We start from the raw sequence: 13,887 nt of genomic DNA, 5'->3' as shown, positions 1-13,887 counted from the left end.
ATATAATGATCAAAGTGGACCAGCACACCGAAGTTTTCAATCAAAAGAGCTTTATTTCAACATCACTCATGTGTCCAACGTTTCGGCCCACATTAGGGCCTTTATCCTTGATGTTGAAATAAAGCTCTTTTGATTGAAAACTTCGGTGTGCTGGTCCACTTTGAACATTGTATACGCTGATTGACCAAGCACCCATATTTGAACAACAAGGAAGGAGTGCAGGTACTTTGTGAATGCTTATATATATATATATATATATATGTTGTTTGTGCTTTCCTGCAAAGCAGTAGCTGATTTCATTGTATTGGCACAACATTGATGCAATGACTCTATTTGGTACTTTTGCCCTATGTGAAAGCTCTTTGTTTTTGTTCCCCTAAAAGGTTTTGTGAAACTTCCTTCCCCTATCTCGCATATATTGTTTTAAAATCCTGCGGTCTGTGTCTTGGGCAAATCTGTGACATTGCCGTATGCATATAAATACTCAGGACGGTCAGACACCCATACAGACTCATAAAGTCACGTATAGTGAAATTTAGAGTTTGTCTTGGTGCCAACATGGGTAGGGTGGGAGTTTTAGTCTTAGTGACCATCCTTTGTTCCAAGGGTCACTCCGTTCCTATCGCCAGCAAGTCCCCTCTAACCATTTTATTTCCAGGGGACATCCAGAGTGGCACAACTGATATGGAACTGGCTGAGGTGAGATATGAATTCCTTTATTCAATATTCACTACCCTTAATCCACCAGATTGCCATAGATGTTTATTCAAATGTTTTTATACAAATATATATACTCCTCCTATCATCTTATAATATGTATTCCTCAACATCCCTTTTCTCTGTTGGTCAGGACCTTTTTTTACTCTGTATACCCTTGACCTCTACTTACTCAATATTACCCCTGATCATTCTCTCTTCCTACTGCCTTTGCCTTGGCCTATTACTAGCATTGTCCAATGTAATTGGGACCTCTTCCAAATTATTCCCTAGATCGAAATTTACCATCCACATCCAATGTCATTTTTCCTGTGTCTCTTGCAGAGCTACCTCCTACAGTTTGGGTATCTTATCCAAGAACAGGGCTCAAATGCCACTTTACAAAATGCGCTCACCATTATGCAACAGAAACTGGGACTGAAGGAGACTGGAGTCCTAGATGCTGAAACACTGGAGGCCATGAAAAGACCTCGCTGTGGGGTTCCAGATATTGGACAATTCAACACATTTGAGGGGGATTTAAAGTGGGATCACAATGATATCACTTACCGGTGAGGGGATTATTGATCATGTGAATCAGCTTGCAATGCATGACATCTTTCTGATTAGTATGTGTTCCATCTTGATTAAAGTAAATTAAATATATAATTGCATAATATTTTTCACTTCTATTGCACTCTTCTTACCTCCATTTCTCTCACAGTATTCTGAACTACTCCCCTGACCTGGACCCTGAAGTGATCGATGATGCCTTCGCCCGCGCATTCAAAGTCTGGAGTGATGTCACACCTCTGTCCTTCACTCGTATATACAGCGGGGAACCTGATATTAACATTCTGTTTGGGACTGAGGGTAAGGCTACATTACCTATCTTTTAAGACCAAACAGTGTCACCATGTCTAAAATATAAGGTTAATGTTAAACTAGTAACACCAAAAAATAAAAGTGCAATTAGACATAATGTACAATGTGGTCCTCAACTTTTAGTATTTTCATACCTGTCCAATAGATATCTGGCCAATTATGAACTAGATATCAGGCAGGCAGTTTGGTGGAGCCCCATATACTGGATGGGCAAGAAGCTGCCAACTTGACAGCTTTTATTGGCCTGTCTATGGCTTTATACTGGAAGATAAACAGAGGCCATGGCTCTCTACAAGACTACACAATGGAAAACTCTCATACAAAACAAGACCTTTTTTGATGTAACTGGTCCTTTAAGTCTATTTCCTGCAATAGTTTATCCCTTGCTGTAAATTATAAGGACATTAGAAGTCATAGGGCAAATTTATTAACACTGGACAAATCTGCTCTTGTTCATTGACCCATGGCATCCAATTAAATTATTGTTTTCATTGTTCTACCTGCAGCTGGCTAAAAATAGCATATTACTGACTAGCTGCTACAGTCAGGCACACAGTTGCTCATTGTTGGACTTTACTCCACATAAAGGCACAAGGTTACAGGCTGCATCAATGATTTCTTAGTACAGGTATAGGATCCCTTATCTGGAAACCAGATATCCAGAAAGCTCCGAATTACGGAATGGCTGTCTCCCATTTTAAAAATGATTACCTTTTCATCTGTAATAATAAAACAGTAGCTTGTACTTGATCCCAACTAAGATATAATTAATCCCCTTTGGAAGCAAAACCAGCCTGTTGGGTTTATTTAATGTTTAAATTAATTTCTAGTAGACTTAAGGCATGAAGACCCAAATTACGGCAAGATCCGTTATCCGTAAAACCCCAGGTCCTGAGCATTCTGGATAACAGCTTCCATACCTGTATTATAAGGGAATTGTATTTCATAGAGTATATTACAAGGATATTGCACATAAAATCAAAACACAGCTATAGTACATAACCTCTCTGTTACCTAATTTAGAAAATGTACTAGGTTATGCCCCATATATTGCTTTGCTATTAAACAATGATGTGCTAAATCTTTCTGTGATGTCATATGGTGATGTCAGAAACTGCAATTTCTCTTGCAGACCATGGGGATCCTTACCCCTTTGATAGGAAGGATGGTCTCTTGGCTCATGCTTACCCTCCTGGCCCTGGGGTGCAGGGTGATGCTCACTTTGATGATGATGAATTTTGGACACTGGGTACTGGAACTGGTAAGAACTAGATCCCATACAATAATCATTTTTTACACCAGACAGAATAAGTCAGATTGAAGACAGGTGTCACTTCCAGTTATAATCAGTGTATTACTAATTGAGGCCATACACGGACAGATTAAAGCTGCAGATATTGCAGCTTTGGAACAATTTGGCACCTTATCTGCCTGTGTGTGGGGGCTTCTGACGGGTCTCCCTAATCGATATCAGGCCAAAAATCTGCCTAATATCAATCTGCATGTTTGAACTTTCCTGCGATCAAGGACCACATTGGCTAGTTGATGCGGTCTAATGACCTGTCGGAGCACATTTCCTTCATTATACTCCGATCGTATCACCCTGCCTTTGGTGGGCATATCGGGTTAAGAGCTGCTCGTTTGCCAAATGAGCTGAACCTGTTGTGTATGGCCACCTTAATAATTTAGAGGGCAATCTAATTTGCCACAAAATAGTTAGCCAATATTTTTAATTCCCAGGGGCAGAATTAATCTGTTTTCTTCATATGAGGGATAGAACAAAACCATATAACCTATACACAGTTGGTAGGTAAATGGTATGTATAACTTCTACATGAATATTTTTTTACCCTTCCTTCTCAACTCTCATTGGACTGTAATCCACTTAGAAGAAGCTGTCAGAGCATAGGCTCAGAAAGGAATTGTATTGGCAAAGCATTAGCAGGAGCACCTCCGTAAGTTTGCTTGTAGGGTGTAGGGTGTAGAGAGGTAGCATGAAACCAAGCCGACATAGGTAGTTCCCTGTATTTAACACAAGTAAGCATCAACGTATAGTGGCACTGTATTGTATCTATTAGTAAATTAATATACTGTACACATCATTCAGCTTCAACCTATGTCACCTATCACTAATTACCATTCCTCAGCCTCTACCTTTATACCTCTTTTCTCCCAACAGTGGTAAAGACTCGCTTTGGGAATGCTGAAGGGGCTCTGTGTCGCTTCCCATTCACATTTGATGGACAGTCGTTCTCCACCTGTACAACTGCTGGACGCTCAGATGGGTTGCCTTGGTGCAGCACCACTCCCAATTATGATCAGGATAAAAAATACGGCTTCTGCCCCAGCGAGAGTGAGTATCACAGTCACACAGTGAAACAAGGTGACACTAATGTGCTATTTGTAATATTTCATACTGATCCTATGGTTATATTTGAAAGGGACCGAAGCGAGCAATATATATACTGTATATAAACAGTGCTTGACAAGAAAAATGTATTCCACCTGTATAATATCTGAAAATCTGACTTTCTCAATGTATAATAGCTATTTGCATACATGTAAGGTGCTTCCATCTCTTCTCAGTGCTCTACACATATGGAGGCAACAGTAATGGGCAGCCTTGTGTTTTACCATTTATCTTCGACGGAGTGTCATATAATGGTTGTACCAAGGAAGGCCGCCAAGATGGGTATCGCTGGTGCAGCACTACTGCCAACTTTGACCAAGACAAGAAATACGGATTTTGCCCTAACCGAGGTATTGATCTCATTTTATAAAGGGATTATTTATATAGTAGAAGTAGCCTAGATTACTCAAGGCTGTATAGTTAAACTTGCTGTCTGGTTCTTTTATATGGACACAAAACACATTTGGGAAGCCTACCAGACTTAAATTTGGCAGCAGGGAGCATGTTATGTATTGCACTGAGGAGGAGTTTTCTGACAATAATGTCGTCGTAGTAGGTCAGTGTTCATTCTGTTATTTAGTTTTGGGTAACATTACTTTATTGCAGATACATCTGTGATTGGTGGAAACTCCCAAGGAGAGCCTTGTGTCTTTCCATTCACATTCCTGGGGAAGATACACAATTCCTGCACTACAGATGGCCGGGATGACAGAAAGTTGTGGTGTGCCACCACCTCCAACTATGACCTAGACAGCAAGTGGGGATTCTGCCCTGATCAAGGTTTGTACCACCTCCTGTACCTGGTAAATCAGCCATTGTAAGTTTACAGTAATATTAAAGATATACATAGCAATAGAATTCTCACTATAACCAGCCTATATTCAACATCTGTTTTGTGTCTACTTTTGTTTAGGGTACAGTCTTTTCCTGGTGGCAGCCCATGAGTTTGGCCATGCACTTGGTCTGGATCACAGTGATGTGCAAGATGCTCTCATGTACCCCATGTACAGCTATGTGAAAGATTTCCAGCTTCATCAAGATGACGTGCGCGGGATCCAATTTCTATATGGTACAGGTATGGGATCTATTAGAAATGCTTGGGACCTGGGACTTTCTGCAATGTGGATCACCATAATTAAAGTCTACCAACATTTTAAAAATAAAACAAACCCAGTAGGCTTGTTTTGCCACCAATATAGCTTCAGTCAGCTTGCTTACTATCAAGTACAAGCTACTGTTTTATTATTACAGGGAAATCACTATTAAAAATTAGAATTATTTTGCTAAAATGGAGTCTATGGAAGATGGCCCTCCTATAATTCAGAGCTTTCTAGATAATAGGTTTCCAGATAAGGGATCTTATACCTGCATGTAATTATCCCATAGTAAAACCAATTACCCCATAGTAAAACCAAATTCCATACCAAATTTCTCTTCCTTTCATTTCATCACAAAGTTTGCATATTTGCATTTAATTCTCCCTGCCATGCTAGCTGTAGCAATCAAATAGAGGAATGCTTAAAGTTTAAGCATTACACTTAAAGCTTTACTTAAACCTTTTGCATTTTAAGCAATCTGGTAGGTCCTGCGCGGGTCCATTTTTTGGGACCCGTACCCGACCCGTACCCGCAACCCGCACCCGCAACCCGGACCCGCAACCCGCATTCTTACCCGCTTGGACCCGCTACCCGACCCGACCCGCAAGTACCTTATCCGCAACCCGGACCCGCGACCCGCTGACCATCAAGAATCAGGAAGTGCTGTCATTAGAAACCGGAAGTGACATCATCAGAAGTCGATATGATAAGGAAAAAAGAAGTAAAACAGGAAGTACATTCATTGTAAACCGGAAGTGACGTCATCGGGACACGGCGTGACCAGAAAAAGGTGCAAATATCGTTAATGAGAAGATCCGCGGCCCGACCCAGGACCTGCACACCCTCAGAATCACCGCCCCGCGGGTATACCCGCACCTGGAACTTCTCAGCACAACCCGCCAGGTACCGCAGGTTTTTGCGGGTAACCCGCGGGTACCCGCGGGTACCCGACCCGCTGCAGGACTCTAAGGTAGAGTCCAAATTCCCCTAGCAACCATGCATTGATTTGAATAAGAAAGATGAGTAATAAAAAGTAACAATAACAATACATTTGTAGCCTTACAAAGCGTTTGCTTTATAGAAGGGGTCAGCGACGCCCATTTGAAAGCTGTAAAAAGAAGAAAAAGGCAAATAACTATAAAACTATATAAAAAAAAAAAAATAATGAAAACCAATTGAATAGTTGCTTAGAATTGGTCATTTTATAAAATACTAAAAGATACCCTTTAATGATTAAATCAGTGGTTGTTGAGTTTTTCAGTCTAACCTTTGGTCAGGCCCCACCTTAGTTTGTATAAAGGTTGCTACTCCAAATACATTGGGCGTTTTTTCTTGTGGCGGCTTTTTTGTCTCTGCATATTTTTGTCAAAATGCATTCAAGTCATCTGACTTTTTTTTTTCTGGAGACTTTTTTTGTCTCGCCAACAATTTTGTCTTGGCGGCTTTTTTGTTGCAGAAAATTTTTTCACGGCGAATCCATGTCTGGCTAAACACTTCGCTCATCACTACAGTAAAAAGGTGTTCACCCCAAATGTCATCCTAATTGACTAACGTTGCTAGGTTTCAGGTATCAAGGAAAGAAAAAAATCCTTCTCCCTAAGTCCTACCTTAAGGTGCCCAAATCTCTCTGACACTGCACTAGTCCAGGAAAGCAAATACAAATCCTAACTAGAATATCTTCTTAACTATTGAGAAAAACTCAATGAAATTAACTTTTAGAACGTTTAAAACCTTTCGCAGGCAATTGGCTTCACATGATTTTTTGCCTTCCTTTAGATCAACTAGCAGTTATTCAGGTGTCATTTGGACAGAAAAAGGTTGAACTTGAAGATTATGGGCAGATTTATCAAAGGTCGAAGTGAAAGTTCGAATTAAAAAATTTGAATTTCGAGCTAATTTTTGTGTACTTCGACAAGGAAATAGTCCATATTCGATTGAAATTTTAAAAAAATTCTAATATCAAAATTTATCATGTACAGTCTCTTTAAAAATTTTACTAATTCAACATCTAAAACCTGCCAAATTGCTGTTTTAAAAAAACTTCGATTCGAATTCCATCAAATGCGCTATTACTTCGATTCGTACAGTTCGAACGAATACGGACTATTTTTTTTAAAAAATTTTTATTCGATTTCCCCATCACCTCGAAATTCGAACATTGATAAATCTGTCCCTATGTGTCTTTTTTTCCACTGCTGTGTAACCCATACTGTATGGGTGTAAATAGTTAAGTTTAAAAGGAATAATATCTTTAAACCATAAGCCGTGTTTTTTTTACTTAAATGGCCAGATGGTCACCATCTAAATTCCAGCATTTACTCTTACTGGCAGTTACTTAAGTGCTTATGTTTTAACGTTTTAAATACATATTAATGACAGTTACTTCTCATGATAATTGTTACCTACTGTAATTAGGTTCAGGCGCTCCTCCTAACCCCAATCCACCAAAGCCCACCAAGAAGCCATTAGCTACCAAACGTCCCAGAACCACCACAAGACCTGTACCTCCAGTGAACCCGGCACAAGATGCCTGTAATGTGGAGATGTTTGATGCCATTGCAGACCTACAGGGAGCTCTTCACTTCTTCAAAGATGGGTAAAGACTTAAAAGTTATTGTTTACCAGTAGAAATATGGGGTCCATGTGCACATGCCCAAGTAGTACACCATAAGGAGATGAACCAAAAAGCTTGGGTTTTTGTACCTTATATATTTCTGTAATAAATGATTATTGTGCCTTATCAACGCCTGTTTGTAGGATCTCTGAGTGCCTGCTATAAATCATCCAAAGGGTAAATAAAGGCCACTCTATTTGCGTGTTTGAGAATAGTCTGTAGAGAAATGATAATAACTGTCGATGATGTGCTTTCTTCCCTCTTTCCAAAAGGTTGTATTGGACTCTGACTCCCAGAAGTAAGAATTCTCCTCAGTCTCCTCTGCGCATCTCAGATACATGGCCAGCCCTCCCCAGCAAAATTGATACTGCATTCCAGGACCCCACCAGCAAAAGCATTTTTTTCTTCTCAGGTACGGTAAGAAGCAACTAACTTAAGAGAGGGTTGGAATGTACTGTTAATGCAGAGACGTGGTGATGTAATAGGATAATGCTCTAATAATAGGATTAAAAATGTGGTTAACTTTTAGTATGTTATAGAATGGCTAATTCTAAGCAACTTTTCAATTGGCCTTTGTGTTTTCTTTTTTAATGTTTTTGAATTATTTGCCTTCTTCTTCTGACTCTTTCCAGCGTTCAAATAGGGGGTCACTGACCCCATCCAAACACAAATGCCCTCTAAGGCTCCACGTTTATTGTTAGTGCTATTTTTAGTTTTATTACTCATCTTTCTATTCAGGCCTCCCTATTCATATTCCAGTCTCTTATTCAAATCACAAACAATAAAAAATTAAAACCAATTGCAAATTGTCTCAGAATATCACTCTCTACTTCATACTAAAAGTTAATTTAAAGGTGAGAACTTTCAGTTGATTAAACTTATATACTACATTATAAGAGTTAGAAAGGTTGCTCTAGTGTAAAATACAAGACCTTTAAGTGCTAAGTTAACCTTGCCTAGGAGACAGGGGCCTTATGGAATCTCCTCAATATCAAGAGCAAAGTAAATTATTCATACCAACCAAGTAACTTGCTCACAAGCTGTTAGACATATACAATATATACTTCATTCCTGGACCTTTTTTGGCCCATGATGCCTGTTAGTGGACAGGCTAAACTGAAAATACTAGGGGGTTGTAATGAGTCAACCATGGACTAATGTGTATTAGCTATGCACAGAACAGCAGTATACGGAGGAAGGGTGGAGAAGCAAGGTACAGAGCTAAGGTGGAAACATGCTGAGCCAGTGTGAAACTTGTGTCACATCATATTCTGTCTCATTGCAGGGAGCAAGTTCTGGCAGTACACAGGTACAAGTGCTATAGGCCCACGCAGCATCGAGAAGTTGGGTCTGAGTAAGGATGTGGAGGCTATCATGGGATCTTTTGCTCGTGATAATGGAAAGGCCCTGTTATTCAATGGAGAACAATACTGGAGGTAAGAGGATTGAAAGGGAATAACCCTTGTCTCTTGGAATATTGAGGGGGAGAGATATAAGAAAATGAACAATGCTTTTTTTCACCAGATGCTGGGATTGAAGTCATAACCCACAAGAAGGAATGTTAGGAGAAGATCTCATAAGGCATAGTAACATCACTTCTCTTCTTTCTCTTAGGCTTAATCTAAAGACATTGACTATTGATAATGGCTACCCACGGCAGACAGCTGACAACTATCCTGGTGTTCCGGGTGACTCCCATGATGTTTTTCTCTATCAAGGTAGGTATACTGGCGATTTGTGATTTGCAGAGTGTTGGAGCACCAGTAAAAATATAAAACAAGTTGTGCAAGTAGTATATATCAGAAATAATAGGTTTAACCTGGACATATGTGCTCCCCTATCCAGTAACAATTCACATATCCACTTATATTTACAACCAAGCCTCAATACAACTCACCCATACATCCATTTATGTATCTGTCCTCCTCAGTCTAATTCACTTGTGCATTCTTTCCGAGCTGCCATACAGTCCATCCCCTCCCTACTTTTTTATCAATCCATTTATTCATCTATCACCCCATTAATGGAATGTACCTGTTCATACACTCACCTGTACACTTGTCATTTTGTTGTTCCTCTCAGTTATTTATCCATTAATTTACCATGACAAACTTCATCTGCTTTATCAGTCCATTTATCCATTGCTTCCTCCTGACAATCACTTCACCCACCCTGCCAAATACCCACACAGTTTATCCATCCCACCTTTGTGGTATAGATAAAGGATCCGTTATCCGGAAACTTGTTATCCAGAAAGCTTCGAATTATGGAAAGGCCGTCTCCCATAGACTCCATTTTAACCAAATAATTCACATTTTTAAAAATTATTTCAATTTTGTCTGTAATAATAAAACAGTAGCTTGTACTTCATCTCAACTAAGATATGATTAATCCTTATTGGAAGCAAAACCAGTCTATTGAGTTTATTGAATGTTTAAATGATTTTCTAGTAGACTTAAGGTATGAAGATCCAAATAACAGACATGTCCATTGTCCGGAAAACCCCAGGTCCCGAGCATTCTGGATAACAGATCCCATACCTGTATGGTCCCTTCTATCCCACTGTCTCAGCTAGTTCTTCATAACATCCACCCAGCATCTATCATGTGTCCACAGTCATGTAAAAATATTTTTTTATATAAGGACAAAGCCACCCTTGTAATTAAGGCCACAAACTAAATGTTTTAATAAGGTGTGTTATAATGTTACTACTATACCCTACTTTGATAATATGATACTTATGTTCTCATATTCAAACTTTGCCTCCTACAGGAAACTATTACTTCTGCCAGGATCAATACTTCTGGCGTGTGACATCACGAAAGCAACAAGATATGGTTGGATATGTCAGCTATGACCTCCTTCGTTGCCCACAGAATTAAATGGGGAGCTAGGAGAAATGGGGCTGCCGGATACTATTGGGGACACTGAGATGATTGATTTTGATTGGGGAAAGGAGTAGTGCATTTCAGATTTTGATTCAAGCCCTCCTTTGCAGTGAAAAATGAGGTCAATATTACAGAAAGCAATGCCAGTCATTCTGGTATAGTTTAGATTATCTATAGGGTGGCAAATAAATATATGCATTCCCTCTTTTGCATTCAGACTGCCCCATGTCTATTGCTTTGAGGCCTCCTAGGGACACACCATAGGTTGGGATCTTCTCCCATACATTGGCATGAAAACAAAAGGAATGTACAGATATTGTGCCTATGAATTCAACAAATAGGATGTAATTGTTTTACTAACTGAGTTTATTTTGTATAAATAAGGTATTGCCAGATGAATTTATGTATCCTGTGATATTATATATGTCTGCTGTCTTTGCATGGTTTGAAAGGCCTTTACCCAATAGCAGTTTTCTTTTCCCACAATGTTAAACCATTATTGTGATGCATCTAGAAGTGTCCAAGAGAGGGTGAATATTACACTTTGCAGGGATGGCTGCCATTCTTAGAGGGGTGGTTCACCTTTACAGGAATTGTTCAGTATAAAAATAAAAACTAGGTTAATAGATAGACTGTGCAAAATAAAACATGTTTCTAATATAGTTAGGCAAAAATGTTTTTATTTTGATACTGAACTGTTCCTTTAAGTTCAATTTTAGTATGTTATAGAATGGCCAGTTCTAAGCATCTTTTCAATTGATCTTCGTTTTTTATTTTTTCCAGCTTTCATATAGGGGTCATCTATACAAATGCTCTTTAAAGCTACAAATGTATAGTTTTAATTACTCATCTTTGTATTCAGGCCCCTCCTTTTCATATTCCATTCTTGTATTCAAATCACTGCATAATTGCTAGGGTAATTTGGACCCTAGCAACAAGATTGCTAAAACTGCAGAGCTGCTGACGAAAAAGCTAAATAACTCAAAGACCACAAATAATAAAAAATGAAAACCAATTGCAAGTTGTCTTAGAATATCACTCTCTGCATCATACTAAAAGGTAAATCAAAGATGAACAGCGCCTTTAAAAGAACATCTGGGCTAAGCTACTCAAGTGAAGTAGCCTGTAGCAACCATTGGGAAAGGAGAAAATTAAAGCATAGGTCTGCTGAAGTTAACTGCAGTGTGAAATTTTCATCAATGCTTTTCTAGGGTGGAATGTGTCTGTGGAATGTGTGTCTTATGATTTGCGCGTCAGGTGTATATTCTGAATTACATGTAAATGGAACAAGATGTGACCTGTACTAATATCACTTTATAATATAAATAAAGCATTTTCTGCTCAGCCAACTCAGCTCTGTTGTTACTTGTACTGAACAAAATAGTAAGAGATTATACAGATTTTCTGAAGGGACAATCATAAGGGGCAGCAGGAGGGTTTCATGGGTAATAGTAGTTATGGGGTTTGATTATTTAGAAAAATAGGAGACATTATAAGAAGGATTATATGGAATAATAGGAGGAGTTATAGGGAGAAATAACTCCACATAGGGAGAAATATGAGGAGTTATAGGATGGGATCTTAAAGCAATAAGAGGAGTTATAGGGGGGGTTATATGGAGCAATAGCAGAAGTTATAGCAAGGGTTTTTTGGAGCAATAGGAGGAGGTATACTGAAGGAGTTATAGGGAGGGTAATTTGGAGCCATAGAAGGAGTTATAGGGAAGGGTTAGATGGGTCATAGGAGTTATAGGGTGTCATTATTACAACAAGGGATACATGGACCAATAGGATGAGTTATAGTGAGGGATAGCTGGACCAATAGAAGTCATATGGAGAGAGAGAAATAGCAGGACTTATTGGAAGTGTAGGGAATTGAGATGTTGAACATTAAAGAGAAAACAAGAAGCAAGCGTTGGATACAGTTTTAAGTTTAAGAGTGGGAGCAGAATCCTGATTACTACATTTCCACATCATAATAGGCTCTTTCTCTCCTCTGATGAATATAATGCAACACAACCTCTCTGTCGGTTGCCATGGAGACACTAGGGATGCAGGCTGTATTTGTGTGCCTCTGACCAAAGTACCTGGAAAGAAGAGAGGCCTGATGATTTGCATAGAGAACCAAACATTGTATATTTTTTTAAAGCACATAAAATAAAAGTGGGCTGCTAGATTTGAGGTTGTTTGAGGCTGCAGTGTTATGTATAGTTTAATTCTTAGAGAGTTGATCTGTAGGAGGACCAGCATCCAGTTGGTTATAGTCGTCAGGTTGAGAGACCTGAACTGAAAATAAATATAAATTAGATGTTTGTTGTTTAAAGAGAGATCTTATTCAAATGTCACTTTGACTGGGTGGAACATACTGAGAGATATCTATAGCCAGCTCATATGATGTGATAGTTGATAATACAAGCATGAACCTTTTAGGTTGGCCTAAGAGAGAGAGAGAGAGATATATATATATATAATACACAAAAGCCATGAATATCCTGTAAATTATATCCTTATAAACGGTGAGTTCTGATGTCATCAGTTATAAACGGTGAGTTCTGATGTCATTTCTGTCACATGACTCATTGAAATTGGTGTATTATAATAAATAAAGTACCCCCAGTTGTAAAATATGAGGATATTAGAAGTTACCTCGGAGTTCCATGACCTGTATAAAAACACTCGGCCTTCGGCCTCGTGTTTTTATATGGTCATGAAACTCCTCGTTAACTTATAATATCCCTATATTTTACAAAAGGGGGTACTTTATTCACTATATATATATATATATATATATATATATATATATATATATATATATATATATATATATATATATAATACACAAAAGCCATGAATATCTTGTAAATTATATCCTTATAAACGGTGAGTAGTGATGTCATCAGTTATAAACGGTGAGTAGTGATGATGTAATTTCTGTCACATGACTCACTAAAATTTGTGTATTATAATTAATAAAGTACCCCCAGTTGTAAAATATGAGGATATTATAAGTTACCTCGGAGTTCCATGACCTGTATAAAAACAGGTCATGAAACGCCTCGGTAACTTATAATATCCTTATATTTTACAAGAGGGGGTACTTTATTCACTATATATATATATATATACACACACTTAGGCCAACCTAAATGGTTCATGCGCAGTCAAAGTGACATTTGAATAAGAGGCCATTAGATATGGAAAAGCCATAATTTTGCCATAGGATCAGTTGATATATATATATATATATATATATATATTTACAGGGCCGCCATTAGAAATCACGGGGCCCTGTACAACA

At 38.5% G+C, this 13,887-nt stretch overlaps 1 protein-coding gene across 1 annotated transcript; it reads left to right on the top strand.

Moving 5' to 3' along the window:
- The first annotated feature begins 514 nt into the window (after positions 1 to 514).
- mmp9.1.S (matrix metallopeptidase 9 S homeolog) lies at positions 515 to 11,937 on the top strand. Its single transcript, NM_001086503.1, is given in 13 exon segments — positions 515 to 699; positions 1,042 to 1,268; positions 1,421 to 1,569; positions 2,714 to 2,842; positions 3,761 to 3,934; positions 4,168 to 4,341; positions 4,598 to 4,771; positions 4,905 to 5,066; positions 7,504 to 7,684; positions 7,975 to 8,114; positions 8,988 to 9,138; positions 9,317 to 9,420; positions 10,475 to 11,937. Coding segments are annotated over 13 exon segments (2,016 nt in total). The 5' UTR covers positions 515 to 558; the 3' UTR covers positions 10,585 to 11,937.
- The last annotated feature ends 1,950 nt before the right edge of the window (positions 11,938 to 13,887 follow it).

The sequence above is a fragment of the Xenopus laevis genome, chromosome 9_10S, assembly GCF_017654675.1.
Source record: "Xenopus laevis strain J_2021 chromosome 9_10S, Xenopus_laevis_v10.1, whole genome shotgun sequence".
NCBI lineage: Eukaryota > Metazoa > Chordata > Amphibia > Anura > Pipidae > Xenopus > Xenopus laevis.
The sequence above is the reverse complement of the archived record's forward strand: the minus strand, read 5'-3'. Positions and strand labels throughout refer to the sequence as shown.